The 22257-nt window shown below is 49.7% G+C and overlaps 1 protein-coding gene across 7 annotated transcripts in view; it reads left to right on the top strand.

The window, feature by feature from the left end:
- The window catches only part of PAX7 (paired box 7), a 151930-nt gene that overhangs the window by 55459 nt on the left and 74214 nt on the right, over window positions 1–22257 (top strand). For all 7 annotated transcript variants that reach the window (XR_010594220.1, XR_010594222.1, XR_010594221.1 and 4 more), the window contains exon 5: window positions 12368–12567. Coding sequence is in view for 4 of the 7 variants with exons in the window: in XM_065574950.1 (XP_065431022.1) it covers window positions 12368–12567 (200 nt within the window). In the remaining 3 variants the exon portion in view is untranslated. The remainder of the gene's footprint in view (window positions 1–12367; window positions 12568–22257) is intronic.

The raw sequence follows: 22257 nt of genomic DNA, 5'->3' as shown, positions 1-22257 counted from the left end.
GGCGGACCCGTGGGCTGGAGAGAGGCTCCCATTGTCTTTTGGGTCTCAGCATAAAGGAGACGATTACCTTAAAACACAGAGGTGCAGCGGCTTTGAGCTGCTGTTTAGTTTAGGCTGAAAATGTGACCGAAACTGTGCTGCTTGTATCGATCTTAGGTGCTTATATGACCCCCCTGTGCCATACAATCTTTTTAATATATTTATCATCACTCCTTAGAGGTCTGGATTAACTGGGGCACAGAGTGACTAAGTGACTTGCCCAAGGTCCCACAGATGTCTGTGGCAGATCAGGGAATAGAGCTGCCATCTCCTAAGTCCCAAGCTACTGCCTTAGCCACGGTGCCCTCCTTCCTCTTGTTCAGCAACAGTTGTGTGAACATTTCATGCCAAAGCACCTGATGAAATACACCCCAGTTTGACTTTGTTATGAGCCCACAACATAAGAACACAAAAGCAGCCATATTGGGTCAGACCAAAGGTCCATCTGTCTTCCAACAGTGGCCAAGGCCAGGTGCCCCAGAGGGAATGAACAGAACAGGGAATCATCAAGTGATCCATCCCCCTGTCACCCAATCCCAGCTTCTGTTTGCAAAGTGGGGCCTGAGTTCTGGTGGAACTGGGGCGGTTTTGCCATGTTTTTAACCAGAACCAGGCACAGCGTGGTGGTCCGGTCCAAGTCTCACTTTGAATCTTCAGATTTAGCATTTCAATTTTAAACTGCAGTGTGAATCCAGGGAATCCGAAATTGGAAAAGAAACTCATCACTTGCTGCAGACCAAAATCTCTGAGTGTGGCACGGCTCTAGCTGCATTTAGGTTTGCTGCCTGATCGAACCTGCTGACCCAAACATTAAGAAGGGAGCTCGGAATGACATTTGATTTTCCATTTGCTTCTTTTTCAGGCTATTTAATCTCCAGCTTTCTCTTCTCACTAGCTTCTCCCCTCTCACGCACCCCAATACAATCTTGCACCTTCAGAGAAGGCAAGGGAAATGCCTCCCCGTTCCCACCCCCGTCCTTCTGGAGCATCGGTCTCATTGTTAGTTGTAAAGTCCAGAATGGACATTACCTCGATCTGTGCTTTGGTTACAGCTGACCAGTTCAGTGCCTGAATAAAAAAACAAAACCCTCATCTCCTAAGGCCCCATACTAATGCTGTGCTGAACACTGCGGTCCCCAGCTGAGCTGTAAATGACTTTTTCATTTTCCTAGCCCGGCTACCCAGTCTGTTTGGTATTCAAGGGCACCCCACCATCACTCGGCTTGGACCGAATTACTTGATTAAAACGCATATCAACTATTATGTGATTCAGTTTTCTGCTATCGCTTCACACCACAGCCCCTAAACTATGTTAAACTGTAATATAGCTGAGGAGGGGCGGGGGGGGGGGGGAACTGGGAGACAGAGGAGTTTACAGGTTGGGGAGAATGAAGAATCCAAGCTATATTGTGTGCGCCGGTTATTGTTTCTTCGTGGATGGGGCCGGGGCGGGGGGGAATGCATCTGGAGTTGGAATATCTCTCTGGCTCTCTTTTGAACACACCTGCAGCTAAATAGGTTGGGAGGGGAGAGTGAGGAAGGGTTATTCTGCAGAAATCTTATTTAGTTAAAATCCCACCCTCACATTTAGGGCTTAACACTTCATTGGTCTCAAAGAAGAGAGACTGGGGGGGGGGGAAGAGATTTTTATTTTCACATTTAAAAAAAAATCTCATGGAAATATAATTCTTTTGTGCCTGCAATCCCGCCGCCTCTCTCTTCAACTCACTTTTTAGATGGTCTTGTTTGCATTTTGATGGATTTTGTTTGCTTTCTGCCTGTTCCTACTCCAGAGAGAGGCAGATTCTCTATTCCCAGGGCTGCCCAGCTCTTGCTCAGAGAGAACCATCAATTGTGGTCAGAAAATGGGTACTCTCTGCAAATTAAAAACATACATCTTGCTGTGCCTTATTGATCCTCCCGAATTGCTCCCATCGCCAGTTGAGGGCAGTTGGGGAATCAAAATGGGGATTTTATGACCCCACCCCAGCACGGCTGTCCCCTCTTGGCACTTGGCATCCAAGCTGTGTTTTTTCTGCTTCCTCCTCCAACCCTATCAATATTGATTCTGCATTCTAGCCAGCAACTCTGCCACTGATGCGGCAGGCAGAACAGAAACGCTCTTGCTCTCCTGTGGCAGTATTGGCTGTAGCATGAAAACTTGTCTGGGTCAGTAAACTAAGTAGATACGGGCTGCACCATGGGCCGTTCTTATCGCGGACAGACTCATTTTCCCGCATAAAAATAACTAGCCTGCCTGGCAGACAAAGCCAGTCTTTTGATATCAATGCAAATCAGTGTGTGAAATCTCTGTGCTGCTGCTCGTTAGGGTTTTATTCTGCCACCCATTCCATAGTATCGGAGTGCCATCAACAGTCTGTTTCCAGAGGTAGGGGGAGGAGAAAGCACAATGGTACCAGAGCCAAAGATCCAGGCTGTAGTCCATTAGAGCCTTGAAAAGCCAATTCAGAAGGGCTCAAAAGGAGAGGAGGAATATGGCCTCCATATATGTATATGGGACTGGTCCTGCTTTGAGCAGGGGGTTGGACTAGATGACCTCCTGAAGTCCCTTCCAACCTAGATATTCTATGATTCTATGATATGGGGCATCTTCCTAGTGCCGAGCCGGGTTGTGATGCCCTTGCTCACACTGAATAGGACCTAACCCCATGTGTAGCCCCCTTGATTTCAGCAGGGCTACTCATGGTGTAAGGTGCCGCTTAGCATGAGGAAGGGGTTCACAGCCTGGCCCTGTGCATGTGTCATGGGGTCCTGATCAGAACTTATACCCAGCCCAATGCTCCAGTGGTGGCAAAGATTTCCATCCAGTGAGTTCTTCCCTGGAGTACCTCTTGGCTGCATTGTGACAACGTGACACCACATTACCAGCTATTGATGTGAGAAAACCATCCCCTCACAGCAGGGGCTGCTCCCCGTGTCACCAACCAGACACAGAGAGGCCACAGAATAATGCTCTTTAATTGCCCCATGAGCATGAGGGTGGGAAGAGCCCACGGCCCAAACTCATAAGGTTCAGAGCAGAATTTCGGGATGGGTGGCAGAGTTCCATGCGCACCGTGCCCAGGAACGGATCCATGCAGCCTCCTGAGGGGCCTTGTGGGTCAGAGGGTTTGGACGGCCAAAGTCTTCAAAGTGGGTTAACGTCACCCCCTGTTGTGCTGTTGATTCAAGGCTTCCTGATGCCTTAACCAGCTTCCCAGTGAGTAGGCACCACAGCCTCTTTGGTGCAGTCTTCTTGGGATGTCCCAACTGCCCCCGTGACTTCGGAGTGATTTGGGATGCAGCCCCTTTGATGCCGTGACTTACCGTGTGCTGACAGCGCCCTGACGGGCTCCGGCAGGTTCCCAGCGACTCACAAAACCGTTCCCTTCTGTCTTCCTCTCAGTCACTTTTTAGGACGGGGCAGGTGGGAGCGAGAGAGAGAGGAAATGGAGTTAAAGGAGAGAGGGTGACAGAGAGAGATGAGAAATATTGAAGGAGAAAACACGTAGCCCCCTTTTTACCTCCCCTCCCCTCCCCCCCCGCCCAAATCTGATCTCCTCCATAATGAATGCGTCTTCATGTCCAATCCTGTCTGCGAATCCTTCCAGAAAGCACCGAGGTGCTTCAAGATGAGGCAGCGGGCCCTTGTAGAGCATCGAGGGCTGTCTGAGCCTGGAGGGGCTCGCCGTGGCCGATTCCACCTAATCCTGTTGATTAATTTAACTCCAAGGCTAAGAGGCTCCCAGAAGTAATGGAGGGAAAGGGAGGGGGAAAGGGCTGGGGAGAAAGAGAAGTATGCCCCTTAATTATTGAGGGTTTTTCTTCTTCCTCCCCCACCCCCACATCCCCATTCCACTCCCACCCCTTTCAAACTCCTGCAAACTCCCTCTGCTCAGCTCCTCCTAATTACACGCCCCACCTCAGCTGGCGTTGTTACCCAGGAATGCGCGTTTGCGGGCCATAATTTACACATTTTCTCATGCTAGACTGGATTGTAAAACCAGCCCCCCCTCCCCTCCAGCTCTCTCCTGTCTCCCAGACCCCCTCCCTGCCGCACCAACACACCTGCGTCTGTTGCTTTGACCACGTACCCTTCATCCGGGAGGCGCCATCTTGTTTCAGCCCTCGCGTCCTCAGTTCAAACCTGGGGCTTGAGGTGGATCATGCAAATCTCCAGTTAGCCTCTCCTCACTTTCTTTTCTCCATCCTCTTGGGGGCGGGAGGATGTGATGGTGTGGGGCTGTTCCTGGGATTTTGTTCATGGTGAAAGTTGATGCTACAGCGAAGGGCTGGACCGTGAGCCCAGATCTGAATGCCCCCAGTTTTGGCTCTAGTTCAAGTGTTGCAGCTTGGGCTCATCTCTGCTCGCCGCTAGGCAAGGGTTTCCTGAGCAGATTCCGCACTTCCGCAAATCGGCAGCGCTCCATTGATTTCACGGGAATCCGACCCATTGACATCAGGGGAGCGACACTGATTGACGCCAGCTGAGGGTCCAGCCCATTACTATCTTTATCAATTATTTTGCATTACAGTCACGCCCACCAGCTGCAATTGAGAGCGGAGCCCCTTTGTGCTAGGCGCTGTACACAAATATAGACCCAGCCAGACCTTACCCCAAAGGGCCAAGAATCTAAATAATGGGGGAAACTTAAGAAGTGTTGCCAATTTTCAAGTTGGCAAACTTTCTCCTGTGCTGTAAACCCACATTTGTTGCTTGTTTCCAAAGGTCAGTCAATTAAAGAAAAGAAAAATGTTTTTCTAGCTACAGGGCAGCTGTGCTGTGTGGGGGAGATAGAATCGCCCCTCAGAATCTAGACTGGAACCAGTGTGTGTCCTGTATCTAGAATATACTATAGAGGGACTGCTCTTTCATCTCCCCTCTCTGTGCCACTTTTCCCATGGCTTTTTCTCCCTTCTTCTCTTCTTCTTCTTTCCTTTTCACAGGCAATCCCCAGACATCCTCGAGGGGTTGAAAGCGAGCGAGCTAACCTTTCCCTGTCCCTCATTACAAGGGGTGATGGGTGACCCATGCAAAAGGTGCTGCCTGGTTTTTCCACTACCTTGCGTTTAGGGTGGTCAATTACACTTGTGCAGAGGGGGCATAAAATGCTCCCCAGTCGCAATTATTGTCACTGTTATTTGCATTGCAAAGCCCTAGCGCCATTGCGCTCGGCGCTGTACAAACATATAACAAAGAGATGACCCCACCCCAAAAAGTTTACAGTCAAAGTGGGATTTGCCACCCTCGCACACCAATGGTGACATTATACACCCACTTCACACACCTTTCCTCAGGTGCACGTGACAACACACGGTGTAAGGGGGGAAGAATCAGGCTCATAGACTTTATATTTCAGAGGCTTTGTCGACATGCAAAAGTTGTACCCCTTTAACTAAACTGGTAGTGTTAAAGCAATATAAGACCCTAGTGTGGATGCAATTAGACCTGTCTAACCATGCTTATACCCTAGGGTTTATTCCTATAAGGGAAGGGGGTAAATTAGACCAGTTTAAGACATCTTTATCACAATGTAACTGTATCTGCACTAGGAATTGTACTAGTATAAATATTATGGTTAAAAAAACCCACAGCTGTAATTGACACAGTAATAGCGTTGCAAAATCTGGGGCCCTAATCAAACGATGTTTCTCAAAACTATCCAGTATCTCGGGTTCCACATCCTTGGAGGTTTTTAAGAACAGGTTGGACAAACCCCTGTCAGGGAAGGTCCAGGTATACTTGGGTCCTGCACCAGCCCAGGGAGATGGCGTAGATGACCTCTGGAGGTCTCTTCTAGTCCTACATTTCTGTGATAATCAGGCTGGGTATTTTGCACGGTTTCTTTTTCCAGCCAGGATCGAAATACCTCCAGAACAGCCTGTCTCGCACAATTTTGCTGCTTCTGCTGCCTATCCTGGCTGGAGCCCGGTTGTTCAGAGGCAACCAGAGAAGAACAATAATAAACAAGGGAGGCGGGGAAGGCATCCAAACATTTTCAAACTGGGGAAAAGAGTTGGTTCAAGTTTTGGACGAAGGCTCCTGGTGGTTCGGGGGAAGGCCATTATTTTTGTGTTATACGCAGGGGGTGGTTATTCCCAGGAGCGCCACGGGCGGCGGAAGGTCCCGCCCTGAAATGCCGCCCCCCACAGAGGCGGCGGAAGGTCCCGTCGCCGAAATACCGCCGCGGTCGCCGCCCCCCAAATTGGGTTGCGCCGGCCCTGGTTATTCCTGCGGTTTTCTTAACCTTTTTGTTCGTGAACTTTGCTGAGAATAATAGCAGTGAGTCTCCCGCATAGGAGCCCTCTGACTAGGAAAAGACCTGTTAGAGCATTGAGTCCATCTTTATGTAGTTACGGGAGACCATCCCCTTGATAATAGAGGATGCATTGGCTAATCAGCTGATACTACACTCAATCTTAGCCAGAAGGCTGCCCGCATTATTTAATAAATCTATGCCTGACAGTGGCAGCTGCATCCTGCTAAGACCAGCTGGTTCCAGACGTGCCCTGGGATTTGTCTTGCTCCCTGGCCTGTTCCGTATGGTCTTGTGGTTAAAGCACAGGACTTGGCATCAGGAGTTTTGAGTTGTATTCCCAGCTCTGCTGCGTGACCACAGGCAAGTCCCTTCCACTCTCCATGCCCCGTTTGTCGTCGAAAGCTTTCTGGAAATGATCAGACAGGGAGCGTTCGGGAAGGCCAGTGTATCACTGCCGTCACTTTATAACGATGGCTTTGGCGCTCTCCCATCTGGCACTGCAGCCAGGTAGATGGCCAGCAAGTCCCAAGGGACAGTGTGAGGCTGATGAGTTGGGTGTCATGACAACTGGCTATTCCCTGCCAGGCTCCTTGTGAGGGATTTTTCACCTGCCAATTTGCGGATGTTTAAAGACGTTTGGCTCCTTCCCATTACAGACCACCATGGAAAATATGCACAAGAGGCTAGGTGGGGAGGCAAACCGGGGCAGGGAATGAAGCTTATCTGAGTTTTGGGAGGCTCTCTCGTTCTACTTCCCCTACTCCTACACCAGTGGGGTTGCAGCAGGGCTGGATGAATTAATGGCAGGTATTCTGGCAGTAACACCAGATAGCCAGAAAAGTTGGATTCATTGTCCATAGATAGTGTAGCACTAACCCCAGGTATATAAAACACCTGGATGTTGGATGTTTTGTTCATAGATAGTCGAGCACAACCACCAGGTAACCAGGTGAGCCAGCTCCGTTGTCTATAGATATTCTAGCACCACTCCCAAGAAGACAGATGAACTGGAGGAGAATATTATTATTTATTATTAACGTCACATTTATATTGTGATACGTCCAGATCGGGGGGTTCGCTGCACTAGGCACTGTACAATAATATAGTAAATTACAGTCCTTGGGCCGAAGCACTTAGAGTCTGAAAGACAAGAAGTAACATGTGGATGAGACAAACACGGGGGTCAAGTTTAAGAGGTGGGGGAGACAGGGTAACAGAAATAATGGGATATGTGCAATTCTTAAGGTCAGGATCAGTGATCACAGTAATCCCAAAGCCGATAGGGACTCTGGAAGTCCTCTCAGGTGGTTAGGTTGCCTGCATGTTTTCTTCTGGCCAACAAGTCCATCCCACCCCTACAACACTGTAAATCTGAAACTCCGTGTAATTACTGCACAATGAAAAGAGCAGCACGGAGCTGTTCCTTATGCAACAGCCTGAGGATGGCTGCTATGTGTGTGTGTATTTGTCTATATTGAAATAATGTTCAATCTGATTAATTTGCCTTCACAACTGTCTGTGGTGTATTGAGGACTCTGTTGTATTGCAAGCTATCACTTTAAGAGCGGGGTGGGGGGGAGCTTTCTCGTCCTGCTTGCAGGCTCCTAGGAAAGTATGTGAGCAGAGTAAGTCTGGAAGGAGCCAGTTTAAAGCAAAGTGGGGTGAATTGTGCCTTGCTGCCTTGGTGAGCAGCCTGCTTTCTCTCTCTCTGTTTTGGGTTACTGTGCATTGTTCTGGAATCTAGGAACAAAAATAGTGTTCTTCTACAGCCTTCCAGCAAGAGTGTTTTATATTTTTTATCTAACTTCTCTGTTTATATGCTGCGGACAAAACACTCTCAAGTGTCCTCTCATTACCAGGGACAGCCTTCATTTTAGACCCAAACTTACCTCCGTCCTAACTTTTATTATTGCAAATTATTTCCATCAAGAATGCCAACTAATGAAACTGACAGTTGCTTGTGAAATATACAATTACATGTATGCTAATGAACCTAATAATATGTTAATTGGATTCCAGATGTGCTTGTGCACAGCCTGGTTCTCCAGAGTCCAGATGTGTCCGGAATTGTCCGGGGCCCAGATGTGTATGTTGCACCATTTAAGAATCTAGAGATTTTCCTGAAAATGCAAGAACCAATGAAGCTGATCATGTACCAGATTTGTGCTACAGTCAGGATTCTAAAGGCCTCCTCCAAATATTGGCCCGATGCTGGTCTCACTGAGGTCAACAGCAGAACTGTTATTGATTTCATTGGAACCATGATTTGGCCCACTGGGAATAACAGATGTGAGATATCGAAAATATGAGGACACTATATATTGTATTGCAGAAAGGGATCTGTGGATCACAATCTAAATATGAGTCAACAGTGTAACACTGTTGCAAGAAAAGCAAACATCATTTTGGGATGTATAAGCAGGAGTGTTGCAATCAAAACATGAGAAGTAATTCTTCCGCTCTACTCCACGCTGATACTGCCTCAACTGGAGTATTGTGTCCTGTTCTGGGTGCCACATTTCAGGAAAGAGGTGGACAACTTGGAGAAAGTCAAGGAGAGCAACAAAAATGATTAACGGTCTAGAAAACATGACCTATGAGGAAAGATTGAAAAAATTGGGTTTGTTTAGTTTGGAGAAGAGAAGACTGAGAGAGGACATGATAACCGTTTTCAAGCACATAAAAGGTTGTTACAAAGAGGAGGGAGTAAAATTGTTCTCCTTAACCTCTGAGGATAGGACAAGAAGCAATGGGCTTAAATTGCAGCAAGGGCAGTTTAGGTTGGACATTAGGAAAAGCTTCCTAGCTGTCAGGGTGGTTAAGCACTGGAATAAATTGCCTAGGGAGGTGGTGGAATCTCCATCATTGGGGATTTTTAAGAGCAGGTTGGACAAACACCTAGATAATACTTAGTCCTGCCTCGGTGGAGGGGACTGGACTAGATGACCTCTCGAGGTCCCTTCCAGTCCTACGATGCTGATTCTATTGGTATCCCACAGGTGGAAATAGAGGTTGGGTTACAATCACCTGGCGCAGTGATTCCCACAGCTCTGAGAACATGCGGTCACTAATTGTACTTAAATGCATATTGGTTAACTACAGGGGACCTGATTCTGATCTCCCTTACACCAGTATAACTACCCTGACAGATAGGAAGCCATGTAGCTCATGCGGCTACAGCAGAACCCAAGGTTAACTCAAACGGAGGTGGCCCATCACGCCTGCATCTAACAGCTCAATTCAGACACGGTGCATCCTCCTCACATAGACCCAAGAAATGAAAGCATCCTGCCCTGCAGCACGCTGGATCCAATGGCATGTTTGACCTGCTCGTTATAAATAATTGGCCCCCATTGGGACATTTGCCTCATGCGCCACAGGCCGTCCGCATTGTTCAGCAGCTGTTGAGAACGCCACAGCTGGGATTCCCAGTCCTGGAAGGGAAAAAAGGAGGTTTTGGTGGAAAGTTCCGATCATCACATAAAAGCACAGTGCAGAGAAGGGGACAGATTCAGCCCTGGGGCAGCTCCATTGACTTTATATGGATTATTCCAAGGATGGATTTGGCCCTGCATATGTAACTCATGCATTTAATCATAGCTGATACAGGTTTGGCCTAATAGGAGCAGATTGGGACTGTGAACCATGCACTGAAATAGATTATGGTCCTGATTCTGCTCTCAGCTACGTCCGTGTAAATCGGGAGTAACACCATTGAAGTCAGTGGAGTTATTCTGGTGTAAGGGAGATCAGAATCAGGTCCCCTGTAGTTAACCAATGTGCATTTAAGTACAATCTATTGTATTAATGAGAGACAGAGAAAGAGAAAGAGACAGAGAGCAGATTTCGCTGAGGAGACTTCAGGCTTTATACATCATGTTCTCCAGTCTGCCTCCATACTGACCAAGGGCATATATCCCACGAGAATTGACGTTGTCTCTCACTTTCCCACACAGCGACACAGGGTACCGGCCTAGATTAAGCATTCTGTGCATCGGTATCTGCACCGCAGGTGGCACTTAACCTGTGGCAGGGTCGCACAGCATCTGTTGAGACAACAGTTTTGCAATGTGAGTGGCCTCGAGGGAGCACTAAAGCGTGATACAGTCTAGCACCTTTCTCCCACCCCCTCCCAGTAAGGTTCACTGGGCCACGTTTTTACACTGGTGTAACTCTGTGGACATCAGTTGAGGATTTGCACTTGTGTACATGAGACCAGAATCAGGCCCACTAGCTCTGGGGCAAACTCTTTTAGGCCAGGTATGATCTATTTGGTTTTGTTGTTTAATGGTACGTTCCATACACAGCAAAGACTTGATACTGGCAGCAGGTCCAGGTTAATACAACTCAAACAAATGCTGAAGCATTTCTTTCTTTCTTTCTTTCTTTCTTTCTTTCTTTCTTTCTTTCTTTCTTTCTTTCTTTCTTTTACCCTCCCTCCTAGATAAAAGACTGTAGCAGGTGGGGTATCAGAGCTAACCATGAAGACAGAGTAGTTAGAGTGAGAGCCAGGACTGTAGCCAAAACATGTGCAAACAACAGAAACTTGTTTGCTTTCCCCCTCCAAGAGCCGAGGACCTTTTCTGTGAGTTGTGACTCCCTTTAACCTTGTACGATGCTGACAGGAGATGCAGTTACTGACTTAACAGGAGACCTTTCCCTGTGAGCTGTTTTGAAACTAGTGGGAGTTCTTTAAACTCCTAGCGTCTCCCTTAAGATGCTCTTAGCCCGTTAAAAATGCTATTTATGAATCCGTCATCATTCGCTCAAAGTGGGGCCCAGGGGTGCCCTATAGACTGAAGTCAGGGGGTCAAATGCTATTTTTGAGGATGGGTGTTGGGAAAGTTTCGCTGTCTCGCTTGGAACAGGTGGAGCCTGGGCAGTCGTGAAATCTTCCTGTGCACTGTGCCCAGAAAAGGGGCATCATGCCAACCAGACGGGACCACCTCTAGGGTTGACGGAGGAATTCACTCAGCTCATGGTCTTTCTGCAGAGATGGCCAACAATGAGCATTGGCTGTGGTGGGTTTTGGGGGAAATGGAGGCTTGTTCACAAAGAACTAAACCGAGGCCCCTAAACTCGTGTCACAAAGGGGCATCAAACAGCCACCAGCTGACTCAGGCTAAGGGGCCGTTTAACTACAATGTAGACTGTTTGGATTCAGGCTGCAACCTGAGCTCTGGGACCCTCCACCTTGCAGGGTCTAGAGCCCAAACTATTGGTGTTAGGTCCTCTGTCCTCCACTTAAAGCCCCTACCCAGCTCAGGGCGTCTATAAAGGATGTACTTTCTCTCAGCCACTGAGGAGCGGTGCTGTTTCCATCAGCATCAAGCCAGCAGCCCTGTGTCCTCTGGGCAGGCCAGAAGTAGAAACTCTTTTCATGCCCCATGAGAGTTTTTGAGGGTTCACATGTGTTTCCATGTCCCAAATCAGGACAAAGGGTTCACAATGTTCACAAACTGATCATCCAAAAACTATAATACTCATCAAACTGGGTCGATTGACATGTTTGGATCATTTGTAGGTGTTTCCTTTCAATTCTGACCGTTTTGATTTTGAACCTTTTTATAAAAAATAGAAATGAACGTTTCAAAATGAAAAATAGTTCCCAACTGGAAAACGAAACGTTTTGTTTCAAAAATATAAAACGGGACATTTCTATTTGGAAACTTTTCTTTTTTTCCAAACAATTTTCGAATCAGGAGATTCATCAAAATCGATCCTTTCCCACAAACCATTTCAGGTTTGACAAATCAGCATTTTTCTGACAAAAATGTTTTGTCAGAACGTCCCCGACCAGCTCTACCCAGAAGTAGAAGTTGGCTTGGTGGACACCATCACTGTAGAATTGCTCTAATTCTGGTTGTGGGGGTGGCTGGGAGGTGTTAGTAGGCTATTAACTACAGGAGGTCAGACTAGATGATCTGCTGGTCTATTCAGGCCTTAAACTCTATGACTGTATTGGATTCTCTCCTTCCCTGTAGCTGTTTAATTCTTGCTTCTGCACCTGCTTCCCCTTTGGCTTTTCTGCCATTTAAGCCTCAATCCTTCTTCTCTTTCCTCGCCAGGTAACAGGCTGGATGAAGGCTCAGATGTTGAGTCTGAACCGGACCTACCCTTGAAACGCAAGCAGCGCCGTAGCCGGACCACCTTCACGGCCGAGCAGCTGGAGGAGCTGGAGAAGGCCTTTGAGAGAACCCACTACCCAGATATCTACACACGAGAGGAGCTAGCCCAGAGGACCAAACTCACAGAGGCCCGAGTACAGGTAAGGACGAGAGTCAGGACATGTCTGAGTCCCCTGATAACACAGCAGCCAGGGGACTCTCTAGGTCCATTGACCTAGGAGAAGGAGGGGCTGAGAGTTGGAGGATGACACGGCGGATGTACCACTTCTGTAGGGTCAGGTGACCTGGGCCTGAGATGCATAGTTTGGATCCAGATCCAAAGTTTCCCCATAACCCAAGGCTGTTCCCATCTGGGATTTTGGTTTGGCCCATTACAGCTGCAAAATTTCAATCCAGATTGGGATCACGATCCAAACCTTCCCAAAGCTGACGGGGCGTTCAGTTCTGTGTTTAGTGCCTGGAATGGGGAAGGGGCTGTTTACCATTTACCTCAGAGTGGCTGGGGCTGTTTCTACCGTTTCCCATACCCCGGCCTCCCCTCTCCCCGTCCAAGGGTTTGGATCATATTTTGCAAAGGTTGCAAATTCTGCGTGTGAATCTTTTTTTTCTTTTTGCAAATCTCCTGAGCGTTTGCGGGGGGGGGAGGGGGGTGGAGGGGAGAGGAGGAGGAAGGGAGAAAGCTATGACATCGACACAATTAATAGCCCTTGTGGGAACTCCACACACAGACCCTTGTGTCTTCCAGATAAAGGCTGGGTCAGCAGTGTGTGCAAACATGCAGAGGGATAAGGAGTGTGAACAGATCGGTGGGTATAATAGAGCCCCCCGGGGAAAGGGAAGGGGGGGGCTGAGGATTGTGCTGGGTTAAAGAAGTGAAATGGAGACACCAACAGCCAGTGTGGGCAGCGCTATTAGATTTCAGCCTCAGCATCGGGGGCTCTGTGTGTCGAGCCCGGAGTGGAATTGCAGCCGCAGGAGGGAGGGAAAGAGCAACCCTGTCTCGTGACAGGGAAATCGTTCTTCAGTTAAATGACCTTTTGGAAGCAAAACAGGCATTTTTCTGTCTGAGATTCCCCTCAGAATAAAAACAGACCTGTGTTCATCCCTCCGAGGCCAGCCCCGCCATACGGCTGCATCCTCCCAAAACCGGGCCTCACACCTCTCGGACATCCACCCGGTTCATGGTCTTGCCCCGGCCATCAAAAGAGACGGAGAGCCGCAATACTACAGCTCACAGCGTTTCCTGTGTGTCTTTTTGCCTCCCGCTGGCTTTTCCTGCCCGACGCATGTTCTCTGAAAGCTGCCACGGCTCAGGCTCAGACTCACAGCACGTGGGTGTGGCAAAGGCTCAACGACTGCAGCGTGTCTCCTTGGACCACCCAGCATCTCTCTGTGCCTCAGTTTCTCCATCTGTATAGTAGAGAGGATGATATTGGCCTCCTTTGTAAAACGCTTTGAGATCTACTGATGAAAAGCTCTATCTAAGAGCGAGGAATGGTTATTATTTTCCTGGGGAGGGAAGATCTGACCCATCGTCCCTTGAGATACAAAAGATGCCCTGTGTCAGAGTAAATCCTTCTCCCCATGAATATAGGCTGTATTGCCCCAGAAGAGGAGATGTAGTTAGACCGATAGCAGCCTGGGGCACATGACCTATGAGGAGAGGCTGAGGGAACTGGGGTTGTTTAGTCTGCAGACGAGAAGAGTGAGGGAGGATTTGATAGCAGCCTTCAACTACCTGAAGGGGGGTTCCAAAGAGGATGGAGCTCGGCTGTTCTCAGTGGTGGCAGATGACAGAACAAGGAGCAATGGTCTCAAGTTGCACTGAAGGAGGTCAAGGTTTGATATTAGGAAAAACTATTTCACTAGGAGGGTGGTGAAGCCCTGGAATGGGTTCCCTAGGGAGGTGGTGGAATCTCCATCCTTAGAGGTTTTTAAGGCCTGGCTTGACAAAGCCCTGGCTGGGATGATTTAGTTGGGGTTGGTCCTGCTTTGAGCAGGGGTGGGACGAAATGACCTCCTGAGGTCTCTTCCAACCCTGATCTTCTGTGATTCTCTGATACTAGACTTGACTTTAGCCAAAGGGTCTTCCTGAGATTTTAGCAACAATAATGCGATTTGTGCAGGATGAGCCCAGCCCACCTCCCACTGAAACCCAAGGAAAACCCCCATTGCCTGCAGCGAGCATTGGAACAGGCCCTGTGCTGTTCCAAGAGTTTATCCTTCTCTCTGCATTACACTGGGTTGCTCATCCTCTCGGTTTACAGCACATCGGTGGTGAAAGCCAGTCTACGGTAACTGGTCTAGAGCAGAAACGCAGCAGCTGCGTCACTGAAATGTTGCTTTATTTCCTTCTGGGCAACGCCAGTAAAATCACCCTGCTGGGATCCCAGTTTGTGCGAGGTCTGAGTGCTCTTCTCGAGGACAGGAAGCACAGGGCTTCCTGTCCTCAAGTCTCATGATAGCCGCTAGCCAGCAAGAAGACATCTTCACTAAACAGGAGCAGAGAAGGGGTCATCTTTGCACCATGAGACCTTCTGATCTCTTGAAAATTCTCCTACCTGCTCCTGAAGCAAGCCCTGCTCCACCCACCCTGGATGGCAGGGGCTTGTGCTGGAGACAAAATACCAAGGGGGGTTGCATGCTCCTGTCCTGATTTACTTTGGCTGACGCAGACATGGAAAGACCCTAGTAGAGAAACAAGGAGAAGTAAGAAGGTGCCGGTTGGCCAAACCCACCCAGAGAATGGTGCTCGGAGGGCAAAGACCCCTACGCACATTTTGACGGTGAAAAATATATCTATGTTCAGTGTATTGTGGTGCCAGTCGCGGGAGCCGAGGGAAAGCCCGAGGAGTGCCAGAGAGTCAGATTCCTCCCCACAGCCCCTGCCAAGTCTTCTAATCCAGGCACCCACGCAGCTGGAAGAGCTGCACTGTGAACCCGTGGCAGGTTCCTTCCTTCCGAGGAGCTCCGACCTCAGAGCGACAAGGGGGTGGAGGAAAGCAAAGCCAACCAAATAAATAAAGAACCCCCTTCCCTCGGCTCAAGCTGTGATCTCCGAATCCCGCTCCTGGCTCCCAGGCAGCTTGTGGGGAAAGCTCCTGCCAGAGTTCTAGTAACAGCTGTTCTCCGAGGCACATTCCTGATGGCTTTTTCATTCCGACATCCTGGCAGGCTCGGCTTCTTCCCACCGCTTTTAAGCCTGCCGCCCCTTGTAAAATTTTCTGGATATCAGAGCGGATCTTTCACTGGCTCTCAGGAGCCACAAACATCAGTCAATCAAGTTCTTGTGGAAAACACACACACAACAGGAAGAGTCCTGCAGCCCTTTCCCCCTCTCTTCGCAGATTCTGCGGCCAGAACGGATGTTTATTAGCACTAGTTATAGTAATATTACAGTAATGGCTAGAGACGCCAGCCAAGATCGGGACCTCATTGTGCTAGATGTTGCACACACACACACACACTCTCTCTCTCTCTCCGATAAAGGGTGGGAGGAAAAACAGAGGTACAGGGAAATGAAGTGCCCCAGGTCACACAGCTGACCCAAGATCTCCTGAGCCCCATCTAGTGCCTTATCCATTGGGTCCCACTGCCTCCCAGAGCAGCTAGTCTGACTTCCTGCATGAGAGAGGCTGTGGAATGAACCCTGCCCTGTCCCATTTCGTGTCTGCGGTCCCTGAGCCCTTACCCACACACTCCCCTCCACCTGAGAAGCCCCTAGATCTGTTAAACTCACTGGCAAGGCTTTGGAACTTGGCCGGTCGTGCAGCTGTCCAGCTAAGTGGAAGTTTGACACGTTGACAGCTAATAAAAATTTGCAAGCTGAAGAACAAGGGGAGGGGGAGGCAGGACCAGTTGTGGGCTCCTATTTCTCATCTGCTAAGAAAATCATGGACGAATGAGTGATATTTTCAATAGGGCCATAGCAACCTCTGCGCAGTCAAGGTGCATGGGTCCAGAATGCAGGCACTGACAGTGTCCAAGATACATGTCATTTAGAGGCGTGTTAAGTCAATGGACAGGCTGCCACTGACTTCAGTGGGCCTTGCATCAGATTCTTAGGGCCTGAACCTATTGCCTGTGAAAGCAACAGCAAAATCCCCATTGACTTGAATGGGAACAAGACAATGCCCGTGTGTTCTACTCCAATTGTACACTTGGGCGGTTCCTTTTTCCGGGTCACTCTCGCCTCCTTTACCCCCACTGCCACCCCAACCAACCGAACCACTGGGAGTCAAGTGGGACCACGCCTGCCAAGTGTTTGCATTTAGTCCCCAATCCAGTCAAGCTCCCCGTACCAACGTGTCAGGTGAGGTCACTGCAGTGCTGGTTGCAGGGTATGTCATTCCCCGTTCCAGGAGACATAGCTCTGATCCCGCCTCGTGCACGACCAACAGAGTGTAGCTGCGACGGTGGGAGGGGCTAGCCACCCTGAGTACGTACCCGTCTGAGATGCCAAGCCCGTGCTCAGCACAGCTAACCCTCCTGCTGCTCATGCTCTATTTGTAGCACGCTAGCCCAATCAGAGTTAGTATCTATGGCCTGGTCTACACTGGGCGGGGGACTGATCTAAGATACGCAACTTCAGCTACGAGAATAGCGTAGCTGAAGTTGATGTATCTTAGATCGACTTAGAATCACTTACTTTGCGTCCTCGCGGCGCGGGATCGACGGCCGCCGCTCCCCCGTCGACTTTGCTTCCACCTCTTGCCGAACTGGAGTTCAGCAGTCGACGGGAGAGCGATCGGAGATCGATTTATCACGTCTACACTACACACGATAAATCGATCCCCGATAGATCAATCGCTACCCGCCAATCCGGTGGGGAGTGTAGACGTACCCCTTGAGATGGAAATACGCCATCAGCTTGAAGTGTAGACATACCCTTAGCCTCATGGCGTAGAGGCCGGGCTGGGGCTTCTGCACTGCTGATCCCAATGGTAGCAGGAAGGCCTGAGCTGACGCTGGATTAGAGCCAGGGAGGTCTTGGTTTTATAAAACCTAGATTAATGATGGTGAACTCTTTGCTTTGTTATGTTGCCTTGTTTTCAGTAGGCTTCCTGGGCCCAAGGTTAAACTCAATATCTAGTTCTATGGGCGCAGTTAATTACAGGCGTCTAACTTCCTGGTTAGTAACCACCATCAGGTGGCCAGGCTTCCAGGGCCAGATCCTTAGCTGGTGTAAATCAACAGAGTAAATAGGTTCCTCATTCTGCCTCCACGTCTCACTCCCACTGCCCAGGAAAACAAGAGGGGCTTTGGATTGTGCCCTGAAAATCGGCAAAATCAAGCTGCCGAGTGGGGGCGGGGGATTGCAAATCAAGATTCAAGGGCCTCCTCACAGAAGTCCTGTGCCCAATCTCTCATTTAGGTCAGATACCACTACTGATCTCAACTATAGACATGTACCATAGCGGAAGGGGAGATCTCTCAGGTAGGCAAGTCCCAGGTCACACGAGACTCACTTGCAAGCTGCTGAATGTCTCCTCCTGTACTAAGCTTATATAGTATCTTTCCTTTCCAAGTGCTTCAGGAAGATGGATAAGCATTAGGAGCTCAATAGCACAGATGAAGAGACTAAGCCCTGGAGAGGAGACGTGACTGGAGCTGGGTGGGAAATGCTTTTCCCATCCTGTAAAATTGTTTGAGATTTTGAATTTTTTTTCTCACCCCAAATCAGGACAAAATGTCGACAACTCAGAAATTTTCATGAGCCAAAAAATCTGAAAAAAATAAAAATAAAAATTGGAGCAGGTGGATTGAAACGTTGCATTTTGATCATTTCAAAATGATTCCTTTCAATTTCGCCCTTTTTAATTCATTTTATTGACCTCAATTGAACTTACATTTCAAAATGAAAACTTCCCCACCAGCTCTTGAAGTGACTTGCCCCAGGTGACACAGCAAGCGAATGGCAGAGCCCAGAAGTCTTGTTTCTCAGTCCTGTCCCCAGTCTCCTGGGTCATGGTTCCTCCCTGATCTAATGCTGTCTGCTGATCTATCTAGCAGTATTTCTAAAGAGCCCATCACTGTGGTATCTAAGTGCTGCTCTGGGTTTCTTAGTTGACCAACTGGAGGAAAAGACAAAGAAAAAAAGCTTAAATTCACCAGAAAGCACCAAAATCCCCCCGGCAAGTGGGTTATCAGTGAGCACCGGCCTCTCAGCTGATTTGGAGCTTTGAGCAATGAAAACATTTTCAAAAGTGGGCAGTGCTACACAGGGGCCAGCGCAAACAACTGGGCTCCATTTCTCCTGCCATTAAAATGAGTCCATGAATGAAGTTCTGCATAATTCACTAATGCGGGAACGCAGGGCAAGAGACTCAGGTAGTTCAAATTGGAATAGTCCATTGATTGAAATGGCGTTCATTGACTTCAGCGGAGCTATACCAATTTCCAGCAGCCGAGGGTCTGGCCCATAGAATCCAGTCCCCTTCCTGTTCCAGACTTCTAGTCTGGAGTCCAGTTCCCAGCTGGTAAAACAGGATCCCAGCAGCCTGCAATGTGTCAAGGCACTGGGATGCTCAGTGCTCTACCAGTCAGAAATCTCTGTGGTCAGTGGATTGTATGTCTCTATGTGGCAGTCTGGTTGTTGGTCCCAGGATATTAGAGAGACAAGGTGGGTGAGGTCATATCTTTTATTGGACCAACTTCTGTTGGTGAGAGAGATCAGCTTTCGAGCTTACGCAGAGCTCTTCAGGTCTGGGAAACACACTCACAGGGCCGCCCAGAGGGGGGGGGGGCAAGTGGGGGAATTTGCCCGCAGGGGCCCCCACGAGAGTTTTTCGGGGCCCCTGGAGCAGGGTCCTTCACTCGCCCCGAGGGCCCCGGAAAACTCTCGTGGGGCCCGGGCCCCTGGAGCTTCTTCCACTCCAGGTCTTCAGCGGCAATTCGGTGGCGGGGGGTCCTTCCACTCCGGGACCCGCCGCCAAAGTGCCCTGAAGACCCGCGGCGGGGGGTCCTCCCGTCCCGGGACCCAGCGTCAAAGAGCCGGGTCTTTGGCGGCAATTCAGTGGCGGGGGCCCCCTGCCGTCGAAGACCCCAGGCCCCCTGAATCCTCTGGGCGGCCCTGCACACTCAGAGTGTCACAGCTAAATACAAGATGGAGTTAGTTTCCCAGACCCGAGGAAGAGCTCTGTGTAAGTTCAAAAGCTCATCTCACCAACAGAAGTTGGTCCAATAAAAGATATGACCACACCCACTCGTCTTGCCGAGTCTGTTAGGAGTCATTATGAGGACCTTCTGCGCTTGGAGGCGTCGTACGGAGATGGTCAATGTCTTCCCCAGAGCTGAGCGTTAATCTGAGACATGTGAGGTTGCGTGAGTCTAATTCAGAGTGCCTGACTAGTTGATTCCAAAGCTCGTTGAGACTTTTCCAAACGGGCTCTGTTAATGCAATCCCTTCGTTCTCAAAGGTCAGTGGAGAATGTTTTCTTTCTTCCACGGGGTTTGACTCGTTTGCATTTCTTGCACGGGGGGGGCCGCTATGAGGTTATGACACAACAGCTGCCCCGTGTCTTTGGCAGCAGCCAGGAGAGACTGTGCACAGGAACTGTGTGAGAGGCTATGCTTAGGATCAGGGACTCTTCCTGGCAGAGGCCAGGTTGGCGTGTTCATTCTCTGTGGCACGCGGCCAGCTAAATGGCTCTCACACACACGGGAGGGGGCACCCACATGGAGCAGCCCCTGGCTCTCTAGCAGCCATGTCAGTGGCATTTCCTGTATGTGCCCATGCACTGCGAGAGGCTGACAATGAAATAAATGCGCAGGCCTGCCAGTCGACATTCAGCTCCCGGGAAAAGGTCGTGGGGGGTGGGGGGTGGGGTAGGCTAGAACACTCGCCCAGCCAAGTTGAGAGGAGCATTCCACTCTGCAAAGCCAGTAAGGACTGTTCTGAATTACTCATTCTCCACCTCCCCAGACTGAGTTAAAAATAGAAATGGAGATGGATCCAATAAAAGGAAAGCCCCCAACTCCCTTGCCCCAAGCCACACTCTCCAAATAAGCCCCACGTCTGCCCATTAGCCACTAGGCTGTATCTCAAATCTTCTGCTCTCCAGGGTCACTCAAACCACGGTGGCAGTTCTTCTCCACCTGGAGTTGGCAAAGTTGAAGATCATCTATAAGAACTGCAAGGATGTCCCTCATCTCCCAGCTGTGCATGTATCCGTGGATGCGCTTAGAATTGCATGCGTGCTTTCTGACTAATACGTAATTACATATACATAATATGTAATACAGACATATATGTAATACAGTAACTGGCGCAGCCCCAAATGGAAACAGAAAGGTGCCAGTTAAGGGACTGAGGCCAAGGGGGGGCTATTTTACTGGATAGAGTCTCTCCTATGTCATTAAGTGTATTGAACATTACAAAAAACATAGCAGGCCCAGTAAAAAGAGCCTCCCAGGGGTGTTGCCCCAGCTGGGCTGGGGCCCCTCGCCATGCCCAGTTTCCAGCATGGCGTTGGCCTAGAACAGGCCACCGCCTCTTACTCCTGGTAGTCGCCCCGCCCTTGTGGGCTGGTTGACTTTGCTTCTGGGTGGGGGAAAAGCAAAAGTCCAGCTCTACACAAACCAAGCCCCTCCTGAGGTCAGTAACAAGGCAAAAAAAGTCCAAGGCGTCACCTAACTTCAGAGGGCAGCTTTGTTGGAGTCCTTATGGCTGGGTAGCCGAGTCAGCCCCTCCCTAGCGGGGTTACCCCTGTGGTTTGCAGGACTCCTCGCAGAGCTGGGTGGTTTCTGGTGCAGGAGCTACTCTAGTCACTCCTTTCATAGGGCTTCCCCTCGTGTAATGCAGCTTCCTCCTGCATGATTGACAGGGCCAGCGTGGAGGAGCTACGTTAGCACATGATGCCTCCAAGCCCCTTCCCTGTCGGTGCAGGATTTAAACACCCTATCACGTCCCCTTCCCCTCAGAAACAACCCCGCGGCGTCGTGTCCTTGTCAGTTGCAGCGTTCACGCTCCGAGGAAAGAAATCAGCATTTGCATGGGCCTTGCCAGCTCTGTGGGGCACCTGGAATCTGTACGGTTGTGGGGCTAGGTTCCGACGCGGGATCCTCGCGTTCGTGTCTTTCATCGTGGGCAGCCACTGGAGAGGCGCGTGGTCTGTAATCTGTGAAAAGGCGTGAAAAGTAATAGCATGAGGCGTCCCTGGCCCACTGGACAGCCAAGGCTTCCTTTTCGATGACTGAGTATGCCTCTCCAGACCTGGAGAGTACTGCCGCAAGACCTCCATCCAGCTTTATAGAAACCAAGCCCCTCCTGGGGTCCATAACAAGGGAGGGGGAAGTCAGAGGCATCTTCTTACTTCAGGGATGCCTAGATGGCAGCTTTGTTGGAGTCCTTATGGCTGGGTAGCCGAGTCAGCCTCTCCCTAGCGGGGTTACCCTGGGGTTTGCAGGACTCCTCGCAGAGCTGGGTGGTTTCTGGGGTGAGGGCTCATCCTACTGGTCCAGGAGCTAGTCACTCCCTTTGTAGTGCCTCCCCCTTGTGTATTGCAGCTTTCTCCTTTAAAAACCCTCTTCCCTCCCATGCATGACTGGCAGCGCTGGAGGGGCGGGGCTACTTCCGCACATGGAGTCTCCCCAGCCCCTTCCGGTCAGTGAAGACTTTATACACTCCGTCACAGGCCCAATCCTACAGTCCTAGTCCAGGCAAAACCCCTACTGAAGTCAGTGGGAGCCAGGACTGAATAAGAACTTCAGGACTGGACCTATAATTAGGCAAGATCAACTGGTTTTGCTTTCCTAGTGCAAGGGATCCATATGAAATGAACACGGGAGGTAATTTACAGCAGCAAACGGTGATCCATTTCACACGGGTT

This window comes from Chrysemys picta, chromosome 21, assembly GCF_011386835.1.
Source record: "Chrysemys picta bellii isolate R12L10 chromosome 21, ASM1138683v2, whole genome shotgun sequence".
NCBI lineage: Eukaryota > Metazoa > Chordata > Testudines > Emydidae > Chrysemys > Chrysemys picta.
Note: the sequence above shows the minus strand (reverse complement) of the source record. Positions and strands in the feature narration are given on the sequence as shown.